This window comes from Poecile atricapillus, chromosome W (genome assembly GCF_030490865.1).
Source record: "Poecile atricapillus isolate bPoeAtr1 chromosome W, bPoeAtr1.hap1, whole genome shotgun sequence".
Taxonomy (NCBI): domain Eukaryota; kingdom Metazoa; phylum Chordata; class Aves; order Passeriformes; family Paridae; genus Poecile; species Poecile atricapillus.
This window is the reverse complement of record NC_081288.1, coordinates 24,250,713-24,277,170: the sequence shown is the minus strand read 5'-3', so window position 1 is coordinate 24,277,170 and position 26,458 is coordinate 24,250,713. Positions and strand designations below refer to the sequence as shown.

The 26,458-nt window shown below is 42.1% G+C and overlaps 2 protein-coding genes across 3 annotated transcripts in view; one reads left to right on the top strand and one right to left on the bottom strand.

The window, feature by feature from the left end:
- LOC131591714 (synapsin-3-like) overlaps positions 1-26,458 on the top strand; it is a 164,586-nt gene that overhangs the window by 31,479 nt on the left and 106,649 nt on the right. For both annotated transcript variants that reach the window (XM_058862690.1, XM_058862691.1), the window contains 2 exons: positions 1,780-1,936; positions 7,799-7,888. In XM_058862690.1, coding sequence (XP_058718673.1) covers positions 1,780-1,936; positions 7,799-7,888 — 247 coding nt within the window. The remainder of the gene's footprint in view (positions 1-1,779; positions 1,937-7,798; positions 7,889-26,458) is intronic.
- The window catches only part of LOC131591715 (metalloproteinase inhibitor 3), a 37,366-nt gene continuing 21,655 nt past the window's right edge, over positions 10,748-26,458 (bottom strand). Inside the window, exons 2-5 of the mRNA XM_058862692.1 lie at positions 22,556-22,638; positions 16,593-16,704; positions 15,771-15,892; positions 10,748-15,135 (exon numbers count right to left, since the gene is read on the bottom strand). Coding sequence (XP_058718675.1) covers positions 14,938-15,135; positions 15,771-15,892; positions 16,593-16,704; positions 22,556-22,638 — 515 coding nt within the window. The 3' untranslated portion in view covers positions 10,748-14,937. The remainder of the gene's footprint in view (positions 15,136-15,770; positions 15,893-16,592; positions 16,705-22,555; positions 22,639-26,458) is intronic.

The window sequence follows — 26,458 nt, the reverse complement described above, 5'->3', positions numbered from 1 at the left end:
TAAAGCAAATGAAGGCAGTTTCCCAGCCACTCTGTGTCCTCCCCCTCCCAGAAAGCTGGATAAGGAGAGACACACCCGGAGCTCCTGCCTCTCCAGGCACCACAACTGTTCAGTAACTCAGCACAGATCCCGAGCCCTGTCCTAAGCAGCTGGTTAATCCTTCTTGAGGACCTGTGCCCAACTCCAGTGTACTTTCTACACAGCAAGCCCGGCAGAATGGAGCAGCTCAGACTTTCCAAGATTTGCATTCACTTGCTGTTTCTCAGCAGAGGTCACCACTTGCCTCATCCCCATGGACACCAGGGAGGTCCATGAATCAGCTGCACAGCGATAGCACAGGCCTCATGATGCTCATTATGCATCTCGCTGCTGGAGGAAAGCACCACCTTTGGTGCCAAGTACATTAGGGAACATGCCTAGGTTTAAAAAAGCTCCATGGGAGGGAATCACAACATTTCTAAAGTTTGGCCTCTTGCATCACAAAAGCTGAGCATGCTTCTCAACCATGTCTCAGGCGGGCGATAACAAAAGTCCAAGGCCAACAAACAAAATGAACAGCTTTAAAACAACAAAGCTGTGCTGGGGTTTGTGTTCAGTGTTTGTTGCCACAGTCTGGCCCAGACTCACCATCTCACATTTCCCTGCCAGAATGATGGAAATATAAATAGGGGCTATAAACCCAAAGTATTTCCAGCTCATACATTCAAAGGATAGAAATTATAGTCTCTTAGCAAGGAAAATGTTCGAGGCTAGTGAGGTAATGGGACCTGGTTACAGAGCTCGTTTCTCTGAAAATCTTTAATACAGCATGGAAATTTTTCAATGTCCTTGATGCAACCTCTATTAACTTATAAAATAATCCCTTCTTTCAATGGAAAAGCCCTTTCCTTCGAGAATAATCTGCTGAGCTCCATTTTGGGAACCATTTCTTTCCAGCTGCTGTTTCCAGATATTTTTGAGTGGCTCCGAAGACAGAGGGTCAGCAAGGAATGAAATCTGGCTGCATGAAAGATAATCCATTGCCTGTTGGCTTACCTAGAAAGGGCCTCACTTTTCTGTGCATTAGCTGAGGGCTGCTGCTGTTGAACCATAGGAGTGCAAGCTCCACTCTTGCTAAATAATATTCTGGAAGTCCATGCCATGAGTCACAGCAGTGTATGAGGCTCTGCTCATTTGATTAATTGCATTACCATGCCTGCCCTTCACTTGTTGACTCCCGGCCATAAGAGCCTGGGATGTTCTGCGTATGTAGTAAACTGATTGAAGGGGGAATGTGTGTCGATGTATGGATGTGTACAAGAGCTTTCTGAAATCCCTTATGATCTTCCCACCCACTGGGCATTGCTTCAATACGGAGCTCAATCGTCAGGAAACAAACTTGCTCCCTCATCTGCGTCCCACATTGCAGCGAGCTTGCCAAGTACGGCCAAGCTTTTAGAAAGAGAAGAGAACCCCCCCACCAGTGAATTTATGACCCTTGGCTCTGCTTGTGGCTTGTTCCTGTGCATGCCTGAGTGACATGGAAACTGCAGAAAATCTGTTTGGCTCATTCCTATGCTCCCACACTTGCAGCTACGTTGGATTTTTCCCTTTTTAAATGACTAGGGGGTTTTGTTGTGTTTGTTACGTTATAACACAGGCAATACACCATGAGAGGCCCAGAGAAGAGCAACGTGTGTTACTGAAAAGAAAGGGGAAGGATGGCAAAGAAACAAGGAGTGATTAGAAGTGCTTCTGGAGTGTTTGAAAGTAAAACACCGCTCTCCTGATCTCTTCCAGGTCGTTCAAGCCAGATTTTGTCCTGATCCGGCAGCACGCCTACAGCATGGCACTGGGGGAAGACTTCCGCAGCCTCATCATCGGCCTCCAGTACGGCGGCATCCACACGGTCAACTCCCTCTACTCCATCTACAACTTCTGCAGCAAGCCCTGGGTGGTAAGTGATGACCCAGCTCTGCTGCCTGTCAGCACTGCAGAGGAGATCTTGGTACCGATAGAACACCAAGCTCGCCTTCCAGGAGTTTCAAAGGAGTTGGTCTCTCCAGGTTAAAAGCTAAACTGCCTTAGGAATCCAGGTGGGAGTTCTTGGGGGGAAAACCTCCCAGAACCACTTTATCAGCTTTACTTGTACCAAGGTGTTATTTCTTCGCTCTGAGTAGAATGTTTCCCCTGTCCCAGAATCTAAAGGGTCACCAATAGCTGGCAGTGCAGGAGAGTTCATGGAGGACCGTCTCCCCTGGGAGGGATCCTACACTGGAGCAGGGGAAGAGTGTGAGGAGTCCTCCCCCTGAGAAGGAAGGAAGGATCAGTAGAGGCAACATGTGATGAACAGTCCAAAACCACCATTCCCAATTCTCCTGCACCATTGGCTGGGAGAAGGTAGAGAAAATCAGTCCAGTCAGGCTCAAACCACCACACAGGCAGAGCTTTTCAACAGTCCCAGAACGAAATGCAATATTATCATAAAGTGTTAGTTCATTGAACCTGAAACACTGCAAAGACAGACTGAATCAGCTCCTGATGAGGACAGGGCATTTGATATTTGGCATTTGACAGGTTTTGATATTTTGCCCTGGAAGATTCCTTCATCCATTCTTTAAATTTTTGTCAAGTTCTCATGAGAATCCCAGAAAACCTTGAAAAAATATTATCACTGGTTTTTCTCAGCTCCAAATCAAAGTATGTAATGATTCCCTGGACCATTTCTGTGATCAGCTCCAAGGCAGCTGAAGCTTCAGAAGCAGGAGAGCTGGAGAGATAAGTTGGCCATGAGCCACAAGACTAAGGCTGGCCATGGCAGTACCTGCAGGAGGAAGTCAGATCCTGATACCATTTTGGAGTTGGCATATGGACTTTCCAAGCAGTTTAATCCCAAAATGTCTTCTCCAATCACTGATGCTTCCAGAATGGAAATTTCCCTTCATTCCTCTAGGTTCAAAGAAGAAACTACATCTATATGGATATGAGAAGGAGATGGGACTTTCCAATATGATGCCATGGAAAACTTTTAGATGTGTTTCTTCCCCATCACCTAATTTATTTTTGTTTTTTTCTTTGGAATAAATATCCTCGTGGTCCTCATGACCTGTGTTGGTTGGTAGCTCAAGTCCAGATGAGGTCTGTAGTGACTCAGACTTTTATTTCCATGGTTGGGCGGTGTTGGACTTAAGTAATTTCTTACTAAAATGGTACCACTGTAATAAACAGTCTTTTCAGTTTTTTAGCCCCTTTACAATATCTGTGGGATTTGTTGAGCCCAAAAGAAAGATCTTGTCTTTTCCAAAGATGTTGTCATGCAATTATCAGGGTAGTGAGAACAATCTCAGTGTGCCTGTACAGGTGGTTAATGTACATTTGACCTCAGTTTCCATTTGATTTTTCGGTTCCAGGTTCAGTACCACACTTTCACATTGTTTCTGGCAGCTGATCCTACACACAAGTGCATTGGTCCTGGTGACCAGATAAAAAGCCTCCACTTTTACACGTTTACACATTTACACTGCCTTTTGCTTATAGTCATGTAGTCCGTTCCGTCTGATTTTTGGGTCAAGCCAGTCAGGGCTTAGTTAACACTTTTTGCCGCTCATGCCTTGTACTTAACGTTTCTGATGGCGTGAAGGAGCCTCAAGATGTGAAAGGCCTATTTTTAGGCATCTAAAATAAAAGAAAACAAACAACAACAAAAAAAAGCTGTGCTGGAAAGGCAGTGTGGGAGAGCTTGGCTCTGCCAGCAGCTTGGCTCTAGCTACTCTGGGTCTGGTTGTGCCACACTTTCCTCACGGGGAATACAGCTGGCACAGACAGCCTTCCCTGAGGAGTCAGGGAAACCACTTGCAAACAATTTAAGCAGGTTTGCAGAATGCCTCCTTTCCTTGCTGCCCCTGCACACACATCACCCCAAACCAGCGATTGTAACATGTTCAGCAATCTGAGATTGCACTGAATAAGCAATGCTCAGATGGTATTTAGGCTCATGTAGAGATTGCAGTGGGGCATTTGAGGGCAAAAAGCTTCACTGACAGCACAATCTGAAAATTTTGTTTTTGTGATAGCTGGGAAGTGAGAGATAGGGACACCTCGGTGCACGTTCCACTTTGATTGCAAAACAGGCATCTTGACATAACAAAGATTACTGGAAACTTTTTGGATCTAGAAAACAGTTGAGATGCATGAAGAAATGAAATTAAATACCCCTGGGAAATGTGCTTTCACTCCCATTTTTTACTTTCTCCAAAAATGGTTCCATTTCATAGAAATGTTTATGATTTTGTGCAGGGGGATGAAATTGAGACTGTTTTTCCTTGGCAGTTTGCAACCACGTTTTAGTCTCAGCAGCTCTAATTACAATCAGCTGAGTTTGGGTTTGAGTTTACTCAAACATGCAGTCCCACTTTTAATGACATTTGCCAGGTTTCCAGTTCTGCAACACAAAAACTTCTTCAAAGATTAAAACAGACACAGTTTGAATTAGATGTTTTTGAGAGAAAAGAAAAAAGTATTCAGAGGGTCTCACACTCTGAGAGAAGCATCAAAGAAACCTGAGTTTTAAGATGATCCCAGAACTATTGACAGTTAATACTACAAGCACTCTTACCACAATGCTTCAACCACCAATAATAATTTCTGTGTTAGAATTCTAAGTTGCAATCCAAAATACAGTGGGAAGAATGCTCAGAGCAGTAATCACACTGCATGCAGGTAATGTCTGTAATTGCAAAGCAACTTTTGCATCTGTAAGGCAGCGGAAAACATGAAGTTTTTCTGAAAGTCACCTCCTGAATGCAGGGACTCGTAGCCAAACTGTTATTGACTGTCAAGGGTTATAGGCTCCCTGATGACCTAAGCACTTTCAAAATATGAAAAAGGCCTTAAGGTCCTCAGAATGGATCTTTTTATTTCTCTGTAAAGACTCCCTGCATGTGACTCTGATCTCCAAACAGTCAGGCCAAGGCATTTTCCTTGCCTACATGTTCCAGGTACCTAAAACCAGGCTGTGCCACACTGCCTTGCCCTGTGTGCTCTCTGTGGTCTGCATGCAGTTTCACTAAAACCAGTGGAATGACAGAAAGCAAGAACTGCTGCCAGCACGTGGAAGGTGTGGTTATATCTAGCAGAGCTGCTGGCAACAGCATTCCTACCCATCTGCACGGGGAGATGTTGCTGGAGCTCTGTTATCAGGTATCTCAGAGGCTGCTGCACCACCTAACGTGGGAGTCTCTTTGTCAACATCCTGACCCTAGCAACTGGTAAAAAAGAGAAAATGGGAGGGAACTGTCCCATGAGGGGCACTACCAAAGTCAGACCTTTTTGCAGGCTTGGCCCAGTGACGAGGCTCCCAGATGTCTGACTTTCTCATCTGAAACACTCGCTATTTCAACAACAGCCAAGAGCTGTATGCTTCAAAAGGAACAAGTCAGAACATTGTCTATCAGCTGCACAGTTCTTCCAGTTATTTTGTTTGAGCTGTTTCCCCAGGATAAATGTACATTGCCTCAACATCACAGTGTCCATGGTTCACCAGGGCTGCGTGCACACACAGCAAGGCGCATGGGCTGTTCTCAGGCAGTGTTATTCCTTCTTTCCCTGTCTCTGGCTCATTGTGTTTAACTTTTAAGCCCTGTTTGCTCACCTTGCTAGTCAAAACAGAGCTTTATTTTTCTTTTCTAGAATGTGCAGGACTAGTGCAAGTAGTTAAGAGAAGCAAGCTGTCCTCCTTCCACAACATCAATACCCTCCCTGCCAACAATAATTATTCTACATTGGGATTTTTTCCTCTTATCTGCTGATGCATATGAGGGTGGTGGTGGTGTTAGTGATGGGATATGCCACCTCTTGATATTTCCTGGATTTTCTTTAAATGCTGTGTTTTGAACTATGAGATTAGGAAAAGGATTCTTTGCATTTGTCTGCAAATCTACTGGCAGCTGCCCCTTCAGCATTTGGCCTGGGTCTGGCACACACCTTGCAGCCTAAAAATTTTTTTGCACAGTAACTGCATGCCAAGATTTAACTCTCAAAGGGGTAATTCTTTTCCACCAGAAAATGAAGTTTCAACTTCTCATGCGGCAATTATTTTGCTTAAACTAGCCCAGTGATCAGGAGAGGAGCCTTAACAGGGCTACTCAGCAGAAAACATCCCCAATAGCTCTCTCAACCTGCAATGTAACCTTGGTGTGATTTGGTGCATTTACTGGCTCCAGCTATTGCCCAGAAGTGCTCAGAACATGCAAAATTAAGCAGCTGATGCTATTAGGAAGAAAGAGAGCTTGTTTTTCTTTCCCTTCCTCCCTAGATGTCTGTTTCCTTACCTTGATCTGTGTGTTACTTCCCTCAGGTGACACGAGGATCTCCTTCAAGATTAATACATCCCTACCTTTGATGGGCAACTTGAGAAACTGATGCAAAGGGCTTAAAAGCTGTCCTTACTTGGTCTGAGGTGGAGACCTTTGTTAATTAACTTGATTTTACCAAATTCTGGGAGCCTTGGAAATTGAATTCAATTTATAAACTACTTTGTGAATAGGACTTAATGAGGAACTCAGTCCTATCTACCAGCTCAGCAGGAACCAATCCCCAAACATTTTATTGTCTTATGTGGCTGCCAGTCCAACCACTTCACCAACAGCCGTGCCAGTTCAGCACTGTCTGTGGTAACAGGGCTGTGTCTAAGCTTCTCCTGAGGTTGTGGGATATGCATCACCTCTTACTCTCTTTGGTATATCAACCCTACTTCAGAAACATTTTCTGTCATGGTTATTAGGTTTCTCTCTTATAGTTTTGATTTTTTTCTCCAGGTGATGAATGATGGATTGAACAGGGAGGCTGCAGACAACATGCAGAATAGTCTGCTTGCTTCACAGATGGCTGAAGCAGAGCAGGAATTTGCTGTGCCGTGTTAAACTTCTTTTGGGGTTTGGGAACCTGAACAGAAATCAAAACTCAGTCCTACCATGGGCAGCTTTGTGTCTGATTGGGGACAGCCCTGAGAGATAAAAAGGTTTATAATGGTGATGATAGTGGTGATGATGGTGAAGTTCATGCTGATGGGTGGGGACAATGACAAATGTTCCTCCTTGTGTGTAAAATACCAGAGTGGTCGCTGTCCCCACCGATGTTAACATACTGCTCTCTAGATACTGCCCTCACAGAGTGGTGCCTCCCTCAGACCTCATGGTAAATGGGACAGGGACAGGCAGATGAGCCCCTCTCTCTCCTGTCATCCATGTAGGGCTGTTGGGGGGCCCTTGGTTCACAATAAATGTCAGTTATGATTAACAGTGGGCTCCTACTCCTTTGGTCTGACACTCAAACCCTCTAGTAATCGCTGTCCCTGGAAATTCTCCTGCCTTCCAGCACAAAGTGGCTTGCTTGGGTTTGGCCATGGAGAAGAGATCCAAGGGACAGCTTTGGTTTATTTGGTCTCTGATGGGAGTGGTGGCACTGATGTCCTAACTCTATCCTCTACTAAAAAGGCTCCTCTCCCCAGATGCACTTGGAATGTAAATCTTCTTCATAGTAGATTTGTAAGAAAATGCAAACTGATTCCCTTCTGTCTCTTGAATCCCTTCTCTGCTCCCTTAGCCCAAGGTTTGTGTATATAGGCTGGCTTGGCCATGGATAAATACAGCAGCTTCTTATTTTCTTGCTGCTCTCAGGTCAAGAAAGCAAGGTGGGAAAGACATAACATTTCTTTCACCTCCTTCACCACTATCAGAACATTTTGCAAGCAATTGCCTGTTGCACAATAAGTCACTGACATCCACTGTGTCTGTTTTCTTTCCCCCTCCCTCACCCCAAGTTCTCTCAGCTCATTAAAATCTTCAACTCGCTGGGCCCTGAGAAGTTCCCCCTGGTGGAGCAAACGTTCTTCCCAAGCCATAAGCAGATGGTGAGTAACTTTGCTTTCTTCTGATGCCAGTATGGATGGGATGGAAACAACAGATGCCAGTTGGGCACAGGGAATGGTGGTGGGAATGCTGGGAAGAGTCTAAATTTTACTTACAGAAGTAAGCTAAAAAGTGCTATGCAAAAGACACTCCTTGGGAACCTCTTTACTTTCTTGCCCAGCCCTCCCCTAGGTCATGTACAGATCCTGAAAAAATGTTCAAAGAGCCTCAAAGGCTCAAAACTAAAGCAGAGCTCCATTGTAAAACACAGTCAACAAAAAGCTCATCTCTTAGAGCAAAGAATCACTCTACTCAGATAAACTGGATTTTCCCTATTCCTGGAATTGTTTAAAATATGCTGACAATTTGGGACATGGGTCCTAAGAGATGCTTGTTTCACCATGTTAGTTTGCTTGGTCTCTCACGTGCTCACCATCCATGAAACATTTATCAGCCTGAAGGTACTCAGGGTAACTTGGAGTTCTTAAAAGAGTTTGTTTCAGCTTCTCATGTTTTCTTTGCACAGTGCTCTGGGGTCTGGTCTTTCTGTCAACAGCTGAACACTCTGTGCCCTGTGTGCCTGCTGGGCACTGTACCAAACTCTTAGGGCACCTTCCAAAGAAATCTGCGTAGGTGCCTTTAGTCCTGGAGAGCACAGCAAAGAGAGGGGCTTTGTTTAAAGCTGGTCATGACTCTTGTTTTCCCTGCGTTAAAAGAAAGACTAGTCCTTTGTGAGTTTTTGCTCCCAACTTACATCCATGAATTAATGGCTCTTCCTACATGGCTGAGGCTTTGATGAAACCCTGTATGAGCCATGACCCCCTGTGTGACCACTGTCTGGCTGAGCTCATTTCTCAGGCTTGACTGTGAACGCAAGCAGCATTGTCAGCCCGAGCATGAGGGCTGTTGAGATGTCAAACTAAGGCTCAGAAATATGCAAACCCGTCTTTTTTCACACACTTGTTGCAGCACTGTGGGCCAGCCATAACACAAAACAGGGTGCAGGTACATAATCATCTAGTTTCTTGGGAAAAATCCCACTGCTGCATGCTAGGTACTCAAATATTTTGAAACGCCAGGCCTTCACCTCGCTGTTCCAATACTCTGCTCTCTACCTGTCCTGTGTAGACTACAACACTTCCATGTTTCACAGGCACATCGTGGAGGTAAGTGCAGTCATGAAGTTGTATTATCATTTAGGACATAAAGAAATGGATAGTCCTTAAACAATGTGATCGGTTTTTGCACATTAATGAGATTAATTACTGGCATACCTGTTGAATTTAATTTCTAATGATCTATGAAGAAGGTTTTGTGACATAAGTAATGCTTCAGGACAGTTGTGACTTAGACCACCTTTTCAGGAATGGTACTTTTGGAAGACTTGATAAGGGTTATCATTGCAAATAATTTAGCACTTTTAGTATGATTTTCTTGTCTGGCTATCTGATTCTTGGTTCCTCAGATGTAGATGTATTTGGTACCAGCAATGTAGTTTGCACTGATCTTAATTTCACTTATTTTCCATCTTTATAACTAATCACCTACTTAGAAATGCTATTACTTACTTCCAAAATGGTACAGGAAGCCTTTTAAACTGTGGGTAATCTCATATGAACACAAACACTACTGCTGACATGCAAGTCTGAGTAATCTGGTTTAAATCGGTCACTTTCCAACAAATTATGAAAGCAACAAACCACTTGGGCAAGTTCAGGTCAGCCCTTCCCAGGTGAGGGGGAGTGGTCTGCCTCTGAATGAATGATTCTACACAACTTATAAATATCTTTTCTAGGAGCATCTTCACAGCAGGCTGGGAGAGTCTGAGAGGTCAAGTGCTTACACCAAGCAAGCTGTAGTGTAGTCATCACCAAACACCTCTGGAAGTTGCTTGCCCACTGTGCATCAGCTTCTCCATTTGTCAGACAGGAATATACTGATCCCCTTTTACCACTCCTCTTCCCTCTCCTGGAGGCATTTCCAAGTTGAAACAGTGAGCACTCATAAAACTCACTGTGGTCTTTGATGGGTGACCCCCTGGAAGTGCTTATAACAAGTGTTATGGTTTTACCTCTCTTCAATGGGACACATTTTAAGCACTTAAGTTCTCACATAGGACACTCTCACCCTTCTATATCTAAAATTTTCCAGAGCCTACTTTTTAAACCTTTGGATTAAACCGAGAACAGATTTGAAGATCTCTCTCATTCTTTCACCTCTGTAGAGACTTGTAGAAAAGTAGTAAAATCTCTGTAGAGATTTTCCAAGAGTAAAAAGTGAGATACAGGAAGTTTCTAACAGTAGGTCCATTTTTGTGAGCATTTTAACAAATCTGAAAATGCTTTTTCTGAAGCTTCTTTCTCATGAGAACAGGACACTTTTAATCAGCCTTAAACAGTAAGCCTAAGGAGAGGGCACAAGATTCTGACATTTCACAGCAGAAGAGATGAATCTTCAGACCTCCCCATAATGATTTGTTTTCTGGAAATAAGAGCAATCTGGAAGTGTTCTTCCAAGGATCTACTGGTGCTACAGCCAGCCCTAATGACTGCCTTGCTCTGTACTGACCTCCTATGGCCAATTAACAACTGGGAGCCATTAACATCAAAACAGATTCTTCACCTCTCCTGGGCTTATGACCACAGTAACAATTCCTAGAGAGCACAACCTCTTAAAAAGTGGGGGGAGATTCCTGAAGGGATCTTTGCCAAAGTGCAAGAATTTCCAGGGGTGGGATATCTGCTTTGGGACCAATAAAAGTGTATCAGGAAGGGGAAGGAAATTAATAAATCCAGTTGCAAATCCATTTGTGTACATTTGAAGTCGACAGAAACTAATGCAAGTGAAGCAGAGACAGAATGTCTGTGATAGAAATAAAACCACTTTACTGTTTAGAATAAAAGGACACTATAAAAAGTGAACATTATGCAACATTACCTTAAAAGACAATATACATTCACTGAATATAAAATTTATAAATAACATGGAGGAAAACTGTAAACAGTGCTAGAAAATTTAGCAACAAATACATTCCTTCTGGACAAGATTTTTCACATGGGTTTGGTTCTCTCCCCAAGTTTCCATGACTATCAGGAACAGCAGAGTGGCTCTATGAAGGAAGGACAGTGAGAGAGAAGCCAGTACAAGCAAAACAGCAACAAATGTTTAGTGGGTTTTTATGGTTTTTTCTCAAGACTGGTAGCCCCAAAAGTCACCTACTCTAAAAAAATCAAAAACTTTTTGCAGTTCCCTAAATTCTGTTCTCTCCTTCTAAAATGTGCTATAAAGCACATTATAAGTAAGCAGTGTTTTCAGAGACACCTGCAAGGATGGAAGCTTGTTCTCATGGAGGCCTTTATCTCCAACAGTCTTTACTGCAAAAAACACAACAGTATATTTCCCATCACTGTGAGGTAGCATTTCACTCTGATAAGTATGAATGGGATACAATGACAGATTTAGGTTTCAGAATAGTCCCACTAAAGGGCCACATAACTTTTTAAAACATGAGAAATTTAGATTTAAAATTGGCCTTTTTTGTCCCATACAGGAGAGGTAGAAGCCTCCCACTTTAAAGAGGACTTTATTTAAGGAACTCTATGCACAAATCTCCTACTCTCTACCCCCTCCATTTTGGAAAAGGCAAATGGAATCTAATCTTTCCCAAAGCTTCAATATATATTTGTGTCATTTTAAAGGGGAAAACACTTTCCAGCAAGTAAGGAAAAAAATATGTGTAAATAAGAAACTGAACAGCTTCAGTCCAGAAATTAGCTATGCACTTTAAAAAGTATTTTTAATAATGTTGGTGTGTCTAAAGCATGGTGGCAGGGGGTGTGTGTGTGTGTGTGTGTGTGTGTGTGTGTGTGTGTGTAATCCTGGACATGTCCATTAACAAGGCAGAAGAAAGGAGAGCTGACAGAAAGGAAGAAGTCTTTGAGTCTGATTTAGAGCCTGTTCAATCCATGTAATGGCTTCCACTTCAGGAGTGCCTTCGGGCAGGTCCTTAATGCAAGCACAAGCACAAGAAATGCATGTCCCTGATAGCATGCACAGAAACAAAATAAAGAAGCTTCCCAAAAGAAATGTATTTTCACTGGATTCTTCCCCCTCCTTTTGGCTCCACATTTTGAAAAGCCTTAACAACTATTTCTTTACACAGCAAGGGCAAAGATTTGCCATCAAACCTCTGCCCCTGCCAGTCTAGCTGTCTGCATCTCAGAAATATTTTACCGTCCGCAAAACAAAGTGGGAATATGCTTTACTTTCTGGTAATGCATCTGCTGTTTTTTTGTTTACAAAGCACATAGCTACATCATATCCTACGTAGGGACACAAGTCCTCATAGTATTAGAACGCAAATATTTTCACAATAATTTGAGTGCAATACTGTGATGTCTCAGCTAGATAAATGAATCAGTGACAGGTAAAATACGCAGAGCTGCAGTTTAATGAAAATTCAAATCAACACTTTACTACATCGAGGGGCATTTTTGTTTAGCCTTCCAAAGCTGTGAGATGTGGCTGCAGCTCAAAGAGATGCTGGCTTTGCCAAGTCACCTTGAGCTTGAGGAGGCCACATCCTGCAACACCAACTCCGAGCAATGCAAACACTGAGGGTGGCTCCGTTCTGCCCTCAGTGACCCTCACACATTTTGTCAGCCATGCACAACTCAAACAGAGACTGTTCCACTGGGCCCAAAGCCCAAACCCATGTTTTGGCAAAAGGAACAACTTTCTGAACCACCACCTGATCCTGTGATGGGTGTCATGTACTCTCCCTCTCATCTCCAACCCATAATTTAGGAGTAGTCACAGGGAAGAGGACTTCTGAGAAGTGTTCCAAGTCTAAATCACAGGAAAATCCAATAGACTTTCAATATGTTTTGTGCTGCATTGCCACTCAGAGCTGCTGGGGAAAAAAATACATGCAGCAGATCTGGGCACCTCTTACAGCAACTCTGTGAAAATGCCCTTTAAAGTTCATGCTAAAAATGAAGCTTTATGCTGCAACAAGTCACCCAGCAAATGGGGCATTTCAGAGGGTGTACATCTGGCAGAGCTCTGGTAGCACACAAGGAACATAAAAACACATCAGGGCCCATCTCAGACACCCTTTCTTTTCCATTTGGCAAAGAGGTTCTAAACAACTCTCCAGTAAGAGGTCACTGACAGTAAAATGCTGTATTGCCACAAGCTGGAATCACTGCAACAACTTTTACATGCTGATGGCAGCTCTGCTTTCTAAGTGGAATGAACGGAAGATATATGGAAACTTAAGATAAATAATCATAATAATACAAAAATGAAGTTAAGCACAATCTTCTCCCTGCCCAAGCCCTCCCCATCCAAAACTTAGTCACCCATTTTGTCAGCACCCCTTCTTCAGCATCATTAAAACTTAAAATACTTTTATTTGATAAGAAAAATTATATTATAGTTTTCTTAATAATAAAAAAAACAAAATAGAATGAAAAAAAACACTTCTCCAGTCAACAGCAAAGCACAAGACAGTAAGGCTTCTCCTCCCACATGACTGCAGGACATGGTATGAGCACATGCACAGGGCTATGCTTAACAGTGCCTAGAGGGAAACACAGCACTTGACACAGAAGGAATCCTCTGGGTAGTTGAAAATTTTACAATCCCAGACAACAGTTATTAGGAGACCACTTTTCCTTGCCTAGCCCACACACACACACTTCCTTTCACCATATAAACAAATGCAGCTATTGTGGCTGCAGGGGAGGAACGGTGGTGCAAGGAGATACAGAGGAAATAATGACTGTAGCCACTACTGCAGATACACTGGAGCTTCAATATCTTAAAAGCAACTCACCGACTCGGAATGTCAATATTTCTGTCTTTAAAACACAATCAAATCATTCTTTTGTTTATAACACCAAAAAAAATTCCATGTCCTGTCAAAAATAGCTTATGTCATTATGTGTATATACATCTTAGTTCAGCAAAACACTATTTTTGCAATACTTTTTTTTTTTAATAATAAGAGTTGTAAGCAAGTCTCCCCTTTCCCTCTTGCACACAATTGATTTACAGTTGTTATTTTTGCATCTGTTTGGTTTAAGGTGTTCACAAGCTGATTTTGCTGTTGAAGCTAAGCTGCAAAAATTTCAGGGGCCAATGCTGCTCAAAACAGGATGGGACAACACTTCATATGCTCTGCTGTAGTTGCAGTTACCTCCCTGAAAATAGGGGTTGGAGCTTTTGTTTTTTGAAACAACAACAACAAGAACACAAAATACTCTCTTTTGTTCTGGGGAAAGACAGAACTTCAAATGTGCCGTTGCATTCACACTGTGACTGAATTAGCCAGGACAGTCAGTCAACAATGCTTTTACCAGATGATGTGGTCAGACACACCAGGTAAAGTCTCCCACTGCTGGAGTCAATCACATTCAATCAGAGAAGTCAATCTCTTCTATAGAGAAGGATTTCTTTTGGATGTAATTTTGTCCAGAGTTTAGGCTGTGTTTCTTTTTCTTTTGCTTCATTTGCCTGATTAATCTGATTCATGAAATCTGTTTCCCTTAAAATAGATTTTTCTATGTATTTTCAGCACTTAGTGCATGAGGGGGGGTGATGGGAAGCCAGCACATAGAAGAATACAGTGCCTAATTGGCATAGTTTTTAGATTTTTGTTTTCCTAAAAAAATAGAGATTATATTGCTACAGCTAATGATACATGTAAGAGAGCAAGAGCTCTGTCTTTTTTTTTTTTTTCCTTTTTCCTTTTTTTTCCCTCCCATTTTTCCCCCTGGTGTGCAAAAGTAAGCTCCCAAATGTTGTCTGATCAAAATGAGTGGTATCAAAAAATGGAAAAGGTGATTACAAATTCAGTAAGGTAGCACAGACTTTTTTCTTTCCTTTCCTTTTTTTTCTCTTTTCTTTTTTAAGTGTTCGAAGTGCTAGAATTTGCATGAAAATAGGCACTAATTTCATTGTCATCATCACGATCTGGTAAGAGTTAGTGTCCAAAGGAAGATCAGCCACAAGTAAGGGAGAAGGGAGATAAGGAAAGGGAAGCTGCTCAGGGATCTGTGGCATTGATTATCGTTTTGTCTGGAGGTGCCCATCCTCTGTACCAGCTGCAGTAGCCTTCTGCCCTCTGGATGCAGGCATAGTGCTTTGCTTGATATCCTGAGTGGCCAAAGTTGGAGAGCATGTCTGTCCAAATGCACTCATTCTTGGAGGTGGCAAAGCAGGGCAAATAGTAGCAGGGCCTAATCTGCAATTGGAAAGAGAAATCAGGTAAGACTACATGTAAAAACAACATTATATAAAATGTCTTTTTAACAGAGACAAGTGATTCAAACTTCTGCTACCTCAAACCTTGCTTACTAATCCAAAATTCAGCCTCAGTTCTGTAAGCACGTAAGCATGTGCTTAGCTTCACACACACAGCTAAATTCCGTAGTCAAAAGGGCTTTTCAGGTGCAGAAAAGTTGAGCTTATGTCTATGTTTTTGCAGGCCTGACGCCATGTGCAAAAGTCTTAGTTCCAGTGCCAGGCTGTGGGGTTTTAAGTACTCAAAATGTTTACACAGGAAAAAAGCTGGACATATCTTGCCAAGTCTTTGGTACCTGATTTCATTCACCTGCAAATGATTCTGCATAGATTCTGAAAGTCTTCCCCAGCCCAAATTAACTCCGACCGGGTATTAAAGGCATAGACTCCGCATTTTTATTTGATTGTCTCTTCTCTGGTCTTGACACTAAAAATGAATCTTACTTCTTCTCTATAGAAATTGCTGTCCCCCATTTCTCTTCCTGGCTGTTCTCCAGCATCATAGAGTATTACCAGCCAGGAGAAACAGAGTTCCTGGGCTTGAATGTCTGAATGCCACCTTAGAGACACACATACCTTGCAGCCACAGCCCAGGTGATAACGGTGGTTCAGTCCTTTGCGCTGGGACAGAGTCAGCCGGTCCCATTTCTCATACCAGTTGCACAGGCCAGTGTAAACCTTCCCCTCATACACCCGGCCTTGAAAACAGACACATGGTCACAAGTTAGCACTTCTCAGCTCAAGCACTTCTCTCATTTCCTGACATTGCTAATGCTCTCAATATGTTTGGCTTCAGCCACTGCTCAGCAAATGCTTTCTTTTTATTAACTGGTTCAGGAATCTCTGGCCAGCCAGATAACAGCACTTCTGAAAGTCAGGAGTGTTGTGCCAGCTGAGAGCAGCACCAGCAACATGCAGGTTAATGATGATGCTCTCCAGCTCCTCTTAACAACTGAGCAAATGAACTGACACCTTCCCTGGAAACAAGACTTGGCAACTGCCACATGTCCATCCCTCTGCCTCCCCCCATCTCAGCAGCCTGCATTTCTCCAGCTCATTCCAAAAACAACCTTCTATTTCTGACAGAGCCCAGTACCACCCAGTTCCCTGTGACACATGCTAGCTCAGGTACAAATTGAGAGCCATGAACTGTCATACAACACACTTGTCACAGCATGCCTGGGTATAAGATACGCTTTAGGAAAGAGAGGGACATCTAGAGAGTGAAGTGACTCTCTGATTCACTCAGAGTAGAGTACTTAACACCAGAATACTGTTAGCCATCTTAACACTTAGGAAATTGTGTACAGAGCTGTCTACACCACTGCCTGTGTCCTCAGCAGGTGTATGTACAAAACAGAAGAGGTTCTGCTTATGGAGAAGTACAAAATCCTTTACCTGTAATCAGATATTGGTACTTGTTGACCTCCAGCTTGACTCCACAAAGACTCTCAGAGGCTTCTGTGTAGATGTACTGAACATGTGGCATTATCTGGAAGCCCCTGTACATCTAAAGAAAGAATAAAAATGCTTTAAGTCATCTTAAGAGAACAAATTTCACTTTAGTTTCTTCACTATCTACATTTCTAGTTTGTGGTGGTAAGCAACAAATTTTCTGGTTTTTACAAGAGTGAAGGAATAATGACGCTAGCTGGGCTCATGGAAGTCTCCCTACCAGATCTGCTGGTAAAGCAGAAAAAAAACACCTGCTAATAAGCCATTGCAATTCAGCACAGGGACCAGTTTTTCCCATTCATATTAGTTCCAGTGGCACTGACTGAACAAAGCACCAATGCTGCAGGCTCTGCCAACATCCTGAATTTTTTTTTCCTTTTATAAAGGTCATAATTAGGGAGAAATAAAATTAGTTCAAGCTTGGAATCTTTCTCCTCTATGTGATTGAAACAATTTCCTCCAAACTAAGGGGTTTTTCTTTTAAACAATTACCCTATTTTCCAGTGTTGCTGCTGTAAGAGTTTCAAACCTTCAGCGCTCAATCTAAGTCATCAAGCCAGACACCTCCTTCTCAAACGCATAGCACACAGCTCCTGCTGACCTCAGCAAGGACTTAATGTTTCTCTAACTCAATGAATGCAGACATTGAATTCTACACCATCTTCTAAAATTAGTCCCATACTGATGGGCGCCATAAAGAAAATATCATGTATACATAATTCCTCTGCACTCCTCCTCCTTCATAATCTTTCTTCCAGCTCAGTTTAATTGAAACATGAGCCCACAGATACACAGTTGGATTCAGTCAGAAATTAGCACATGTCCCCATCTGACCTGGCCTTACTGCTGCAATTTAGAGAAACTCATGCCCACCTGTTAACAGCATAATGAAGTCTTTGCATAGCAATGAAAGAACCACTACATGTGTACATTGGACCCATTTAACATATCCTAATTTTGAAACACAGAGGATCATTTCCCTGAGAATTTAATCTTTAAAATTTGTTTGTCTTTTCAAAGCATTCAGTCAGTCTTTTTTCCCTGCCAACTCCATAAATGGCCAATATTTAGAAATTAAAGAAGAAACAATACAAATCAGAGAGAATCAGTTTCCTGGTATTTCCCAGCCTATCCTTTTCTCTCCCATCTTTACTGATAGACAGCACATTCACATTCAATTTAGTAGTAAATATTAACTATTTAGGCAAAAGAGGACCAAAAAATCCCAAACCAGCTCAGAGCTACAGCTCCTTGCTGCTGTGTCACCTAAGCTGTAGTAATCTTCTCCAGGCTGCATTCTATTCCTTAAAGTCCCCTATTACTCCAGAGTATCTCACCTTTCCCTCACCTCCTTTAAAAACAGAAAATCTTTTTTTTTTCTGAAAGAATATCTATTAATTTAACAGACTTTATGCTAGGTGCAAATACTTATTGTAAAATCATAAAAAATCACTACTAATTATGCTATGCTGAGAGGCCAAATTATCTTTGGAGCACCTACAGAATGTCAGCCAGGTGAGTGTTTTTTTCTCCATAGATAGATGCCCCTAATCAGTATAATCTCGTAACAGCATCAGAACTCAGTAACAGCACTGCTGGGTACAGTAAAAGACATGCTAAAGAGTTTGCATTTTCCAGCCTTTCTCCTATACCCAGCTAATATACAAGGAAAGTATTTTTTTTTAATTAATCCTGCTTTATCAACAAAATCTCATAGAACATGTTTGAAATATGACATTGTATCCATAAGTGGCCAAAGTCTTTCAATGGAGATGGAAGAAGTGAACTTTACCTAATCTCTGCTTTATCCCTGCAATTTTCTTGGTATCAGATGACCTACTCAGATGTTCCAATCCAGCCAACATAGCTAGAGATCTAGACTCTGGCATAAGCATCCTGTCTGTCCTTGGATGAGTTATTTAGCCCTCAGCACACTTTTGTTTCTTGCTTCCCAAGGGTGCTGTGAGGAAAGGCACACAGAATAAAGGTCACGTGTCCAGAGCCCTTTCTGGTGGGTGTCACACCAAAAAGTTCAGATAACAGTATCTGAGCAGATAAAACTAGCTAAGATAACAGCTGGGGCTGCCTAGTCCCTCCAGGCAGTGCATTATCAACACTGCAGAAAGCTGCACACTGTGCATGGCAGTGCAAGGGGTCTGTCACTCACAGTGCTGAGCTCCCAGTCATGTTGGGCTAATTAGTTATAAGGTCTGCATGTGGACAGGCACACTTGGAGCCCTTTCTTCCTCTTGCCCACAGGGCTATGAGCTACACTAATCATTCCCCTGGGAAGCTGCCCAGGTCCTTCCTACAGGACTGTTAAAATCATCGCTTTTTGCATCTTCTGAGCCATCAAGCCCACCATGACTGCCTAGGAAATAGCCAGTGATGCTGAACTGGGGCTTGTTTTTCAGCTCCTGGACCTAATTTCCTGTTCACATTACCACTAGGGTATTAGCCATTGTCAGGGCTGCTAAAGAAAGCATGCTCAGCCACCTACTTCCATTGACCAGTGACCCACATCAATGGCAGCCACTGCCACGCTGCCTGAACCTGTGCTGGGGCAGACAGGGCCTCCCACATCCTCTGAGGACTGAACAAAATTCACCAGGAGGACCTCAGTTCTCAGGGAAGGAAAGGAAAGTTTGGCAAGGGGGAATCTTCTACAGATGTCTGCTGTTAAAACAAATAAAACAACACCTTGATCATTACTTCTGGATATACAAAGTGTCTTGGAAGTGCTGTTAGACCAGTCAGAAGAAACCTACCATAAAGCTAAGCTCCTAACTGCTACCCTCAGAGTTCTCCTGTCCCCACAAATGTGTGTTTTTGGAAGCTTAATAACAGGGAATAAAGTATTAGCAAGCATGACATGGTGATGTCTGCTAGTGCTTCTCTATTTCCATCTGTGTCAGCATACCCCTTAGCAGCCCCCATACTGCCTCAGAAATGCACAGTCAAGTCCTGTGGTGATTCCTGCTGCTTAAACAACTTCACCCTGTAAATGTTCATGACATTCCTCCCTTTATCCCTCCCATGTGAGGTTGCACTAGATACCAAGAGCTGGGAGTCACTCCTTGCCTAACCCTCAACTACCTAAAAGATAGGCAATTCACAGGAATTAGGCATCCTCTCTAGTCAAATGCCAAGAACAGACACCTCCAGAACAACTCAGCCCATCCTAAAATAGCTGCCTACAACTTGTGGGCTGAATTACACTTCGGTGGTTCCTCTCTCTACTCATTGACAATCGAGAGAGCAGGAAAGGATCAACACCTCATTTCAGTCTGTCTAAAATTAAACTAAATTAATCCTACCCCACTTCTTTCCTCTTGGGACTATCATATTTCCCCCCATAGACTCATTTTGCAGATAAGCAACAAACCAAGGAAAGTCTCCTTGCTTCTGGCAGCCTGTGCAGGGTACTGCCATGATCAATCAGGATTGTTTGTGTTCATGAAGGAGAAATATCTTGTCTCCTTGTTTCCTTTGCAGTTTCCTGAAATAGGCTTGGGCCATTCTCAGAATGCACTGCAAGATCACAGAACATGTAGGGGTTAGATCAGTCCTCTGCAGATTTATGACACGTGATCTCAAAGTATTCTTACATTATTTGAGAAAGCAGTGGGGAGAGGCAGAGGTTGCTTGGAGAAGTACAAGGTCTCTTCAGAAAACAAAACTCTAGAAAGCCTGGCACTGTTCTGTCCCTGTGGGCTGATCTTGTGCTCCTGTCCAGGCCCCAAGCTGGTTTAGTTGTGAAATGCAGCAATGAGTTCAGGAATGTTAGTGAGATCAAGAATCTAACCTGGCAAACTCCAAGGAGCCCATGATAGAACTACAGAGATGGTTTGTTGCCCTTTAAGGCTTTCAGTGCTTTCCACACACAATTCAGCACATACTGACTAAATGGCTTGTTTATTTTTCACCAGCAGGTGCAGAAGGGTTTATACAGACTGACATGTTAGTTTTATCTTCAGAGTTGTTTCCATGCAGCTGTGCAGAGCCATAGGCCTCCTTAGTTCTCTTTTCAGCAGGAGGACAGTCAGCTTTCATAGGAGCAAACAAGGGAGAAATTTGCTGTGTCACTCTGAACTCCCCCTCTGTATGCATCTAAATCCCTCTTTATACTGAAGTCTCTAAGCTCAGCAGAAAGACTGCAGGGTTTCCAAAGAAGACACTTGGTTTGTTTGTTTATGAAGAACTATGTCCTCTGGACATTCCAGTCCTACTGAGCACTTAAGCTTCAGGTTCCTTCCTGCCAAAGGTCACAGTTAAATGTCCAGTGCAACATCCCACCAGCCCACCATCTAAGCAGCAGACATAAGGGCAGTTTGACCAACACACGATTTCCTTTTTAAAATCCCTCTTGCTTTTGTTGGACACATAACTTCCTAACAAAACACTGTGGAAACGCTCCTGCAGAAAGGCCCTGCGCTGCAGAATAACCCAATGAAAACAGCCAGGACAGGCTCATGTGTCTTATTTAGTTAGAAGAGAAGCAGTGTTCTGAGTGGTAAAAGGTAGTAGTTCATTTCAGGGACTACCATTATCCATTATTCCAGATCACTGTTCATGGTCATATGTTAGACACAAAGTACCAAACTCTTGGCACTGAGAAGAAGGAAGAGTAGTACTGGACAGACCAGGATTAAATCAGAAAGACAAGTTGATGAAGCCACCCATAAAAACAAAAAAAGTGGCAGTGCTGTCTCATTATTGCCAATACAACCAGGTTTTGGTGGGGTTTTGTTTGTTTGTTTTCTTTTGTTGTTGTTTGTTTTTTTTTAACAAATATATATTTTGTTTGGAATCTTGCAGAGAAATTTTTAAGGTTAAGGTAGCCAACAAGCCCAGCACCTCAGGCCCTTTTGTTCAAAGTGCAGGCATTCCACTCTTGTGGAAGAGCCATGCCAGGACCAGATTTGGCTACGTGCAAATGTCGTGGTTTTGCGACAGCTTATGAAACAGGCTTTGCGTCTCTCCTCCCCACTTTCGTGCTTAGCTATAAACTGCCTTATAAAGAGAGTTACTGTTACAAGGCAGGCAAGTGACTGTTTTTTTCTGAACCTTTACTTTGTCTAATATGTTTCAGATTTCTGCAGTCTCTGCCAAGCTTTTCCATTCCCTTTCTTTTTTTTTTTTTTCCTAAAGACATAAACCAGTCTTATGACTGGAATGGCATTGCCAAGAAAAACAATCTAGGGCTGATTTTTAGCATTACATAACAAGGGGGCAGTTTAAGAAAAAAACCCAAGTCCAAAGCAACAGGTTGAGTGCAGTTTGTGCAGCAAAGAATTAGAGCTCTGAAGAAAGAAACTAAAGAAATCCAGCAACTGGTGTAGTTCTCATCTCTGAATCAATACTTCACAGCTCTTCTAAGCCGACAATATTTAAAAGCTACAATGCTCTGTTTAGCTTTATAGAAAGACTGCACTATATGATTTTCATTTGTTTTGTACATGGAAAAAATGGCGTAATCCTAATTGGTGGTCACAAAGAAAGCAAGGAAAGAAATGAAATGAGCACTCTCCCAAGGGTGGCAGACCCCCTACCATAATTTCCTTCTTGGATTTAATTAGAGTGCCACGTGGAAAAGCTGGCATTTCCAGTCTATCACTGTGTATGTAGAACACAAAACATGTCTTCAGTACCTAGAAAAGACCATCTGGCATCTTTTATTAAAATAATGGAAGAATTCAGGTATTCAGCACTGTATGTCAGGAATTATCTCCTCCTGTTCCTTTCCCCTCTTCAGACAAATTTCTACCAATTGCTGGTTTCCTTCCATTCTGTACGGCCAGTACAAAAAATGGAGGTGCTGTTAAGTATGCAAAGTGTTCATTATTACATGTTAATTAGATTCCTTACCATATCTACTAGACCATGAGAAATGTCTGCAAACATACCTTCATCTGCTTGACCGTGTACCGCATCGTTCCAAAAGGTCCATCTTTCATGAGCTTCTTCCCCACCACTTTAGCTCGGATTACTGTCATAAGGGAGGAAAAAATACAGCAAATTATAGGCAACTGTACACAACATTTACGCTATACCCTTCACTTAAAAACCCCACAAAACTGGTTAGATGAATTGTCCTGTAAAATAACAAAACCCCAGGTCAACCTTCCTCTCAATTTATTCTAAATCTCACACACAGTGAAGGCATGTAATGGGATGGCAAAGCAGGTGTTTATTTAGAGGAAATACAGTTCTGTGCAAAGACTAAGAACAAGCATTATTTGTGGTTAAGTCTCACTGAAATCTGCGGAGCAGACTGTAGCTGGGACCAGGACAGATTAAAATCCTTGCACCAAGCCAAGTTTGTAATGTCTTAGCTCTTAACATACAGGATGATGTTCAATAGGATAGTACTTTTAAATTGTTCTTTGTGTGACAAATACAGCTTCTGTTCCCAGCAAACAAAAAAACTCAGTACAGGGCACTGGAATATCCCGTATCTGGGACTTCACTACAACTGCCACCTTTGAAGTACCAAAAAACTAACAAATGCTCCCTTGAACAAATAGCTACTGTGCAACCATTGGCAACCATCAAGTGCCCAGTGAAAGCTGCCAGGCCAGCCAGAAATCACCTGGAAGATAAGCTAAAGCTGACCCATCAGATCTTATGTAGACTGCACTGCATTTCCTCATGGATACCAAGGGGCTGTGTGTGCTCTGTGGCACAGGTACCACCACTGTACCACAGATGCCCCAGAGCAATGTCACCTGAGCCCAAGCCAGCACAGATAAGGATTCTGAGGTCCCATAGATAAGGATTTTTCTTTTTGATCTAGTGGGAAGTTTACAGTCAGTGCTTAATGAAGCGTTCTCTTGCTCATCCATTTTTGGGACATTCCACACACACAAAAGAAAATTTAAAAAACTTCTTTCAATCCTCTTTGAAAAAGTTCTGCAACCACCTGCTCCTGTCAGCAGAAAAGCTCAGGGACAGGGCAGGCACTTTAATCTACCACAGAAAACCAAAAAAAAAAAAAATGCAGGAAGGCATAGAAAGGAGACAAAGAGGTGGAAGCAGGAAAACAGTTATTTGCCTTACAGCACTATCTAACAGCAGCAACACAGTTCAGGGATGTTTTGCTGAATATAAAGGACTTTAAACAAGCATTTTGTTGCATCTTAGCTTATTTAGAGTTCAAATCTGTAGAAGCCCGCTGAAAGGAATGAGGAAAAGGGGTTTTTTTCACTACCTAGGTCCAACTAAGGAGGCAAAAAGCTTGTCCCAGCTTTCAGAATAATCAGAACAACAGATTTAAAGGAACAGATAGGTCTGGTTTTATACACCAGTTCCTGGACCTTGTTTCACAAGGGTGGTGTGAAATGAAGACAAATCCACTCTGCTCTGATTTATAGCCTGTGCTTCAGCCAGACTTGTCAAAGAAATTTTAAACTAGGTAAGACAGTCCTGGCTTTGATTCAAAGAACCAACAAAACCTTCATTCACTGAGTGTAAAACTTCATGTTTTTAAAAACTTCTATTTCCCAATAGCAGTAAAAGCAATTTTATTGATTCTTCTATTTAACAAGTTGTTCTGACTTCAATTTACTCTCATCTTCAAACCTTAGTAGCTGTATTGAACCATGTGCTTGAGGACCACAAATATCTTTAAAGAACTAGCTTCCTCCACTTGCTGCCCCCAACCACCACAACCACCAGCAAAGCTATAAAAACCAGACTGTGCAAGGGCCAGTGAGAAAGAACACAATTCCTTAAAGTTTTCTGAATTCCAGGACAACTTACTAACACTGGAATCTATAGTAGAAAGTGTCAAAAGTCTTATCTTCATCTGCTGATACACTGAAATTGAAAAAATTGGTGTTTGCCCAACACATTTAAAACCAACAAAAAAATCTTATATCATATTGACAATGATAAGAAATATACTAAAAGGCAGTATTACAAAATGGTAGGGTTTCCAAACCAGAACACAGTTAGCATATAAGATAACAAGCATGTTCTCAATTCCTGAGAAAATACTTTAAAAACCATTTTCTTCACTTATTTCACTACTAGCTTGTCAGTCCTTTAATTTCTAGTTAGGGTACCACAGCTATTTCTGACAGAAACTTTGATTTATGGACTAATCAACAGCTTCACCAAATATTCAGAATGCATATCTCCACTAGGACTTAGGAGCATTCTGATTTCAACTAATAATACCCTTGCAAACAAGTAAAAGGGTCTGTATTTTCCTGTTATTGTGCCCCAATAAAATTGAAGAAAAACCATCCTAGCAAATTCACCTAGAAAAGCCATGAGAAACCTTAGTGGGCTGTCACTTCAAGCCTTTTGTAAGAGGTTCAAGCCCTCTGTTTTTCTGAGAAGTTGCCTTTATCACTCCAATGGTAATATTTTTAGCTAAGTTATTTTCTTTACTGAAGAGCTAGAAATGCAAAAAGAACCCACCCTGCATATTTTTTCCCATATTAAAGGAAAAATTAAGCTGTTAGCCAAGTAGCAGAGGATATTCCAAGTTAAGTCTATCACCTGTAATTTGTGAGGTTAAATTCCCATCCCTGAGGATGAGATACCTCTGAGCCATTGGAGAGAAATGCTGGATGGACAGAATTGCTCAGAGGTTGCTCTTGCATGTGTAGCTTCAAGCCCCTAAGGCTCCACACACGAGAGCGGCTTGTACACCTTGCTCAGAGCAGAGCTCCACGCTGCACATCTGCAGCCATGTGTTTCCCAGTCCCTATCTTTGCTCCTTCAAACTCCCCAGTTATATGGCTGGGCCACTCTTCACACCTGGCCAGAAAATAAAGAATACTGCTCTTGATTGAGCAGGAACCATGCATACTTGCTAGAGAAGCTTTTTGCCCTCTATGAGTTATCTGAAATTTACAGCATTTCTGATGCAAATTTAGTCCATGTTAAGTTAATGAAGTCAACTGTTTACAGCTGCAGACTCCTACTTCTTGAGCAAAATGAGGCAAAAGGTGCTGTGACTTCTTTCATGAGCTCCTCCCTTCTCCTTGAAGCTCTATTACAGTCCTGCTATTACCGATGGGAAACTTTATCCCACACAAGTGGTCACCAAAATAGCTGCATATTTTTAAACCACAATTCCTTTGAAGCACTGCCTATGAAAATACTCCAAGATTAATGTTTCTCAGTACTTTGGGGTTTCAGGTCAGGTCACTTTGTGGGACTGGAGCAGTTGGCAAGGTCTCATGAGTGATTCGTAATTATTTATGAAAAGCTAAATTAGACAAAGATATAAATCTTGGTAAGATAAGCATGGCAGCCATGCCATGATGCAAAGAGGAGAAAACACACACACTGCTTCTCAACATTTGACATGATTAAAAAATTGAGGGAGGAAACATCCCCTCATAAAAGGAAGGAAATCGGGCTTTTAGTTGATACTTTGTTTTAAAAAATAATGAAAATAATAACCTGCTGTGTTTGAGTATTCAAGAAATGCATTTAAGAATGTATCACAAATTATTAGTGTATTTATCTCTTTTCCCTGCCTTTTTGGGGTTTTTTGTTTGGGTTTTTTAATGTAAACTAGCTTGGTAGTTAGGACAACAGAGATGGCTCAGATTTGCCAGGCCTAGTAGAGAGCCAGCAACTACTGGTTTGTGTTTCCCCAGCATCTCTAGTGTGGTAAAAACTGTCTGCAGGTGCAAGAATACATATAAATACAGGCAAAAATCTCCTACATCTTTTCCAAATGTCACTGGATGAGGTCCTATAAAGGCAAACAAATCAGAATGGGCGTATGAGAAGAAGTTTTATTTTCCCATATGCATAAATATCTAACTCAAGTACTCTTTAACTTA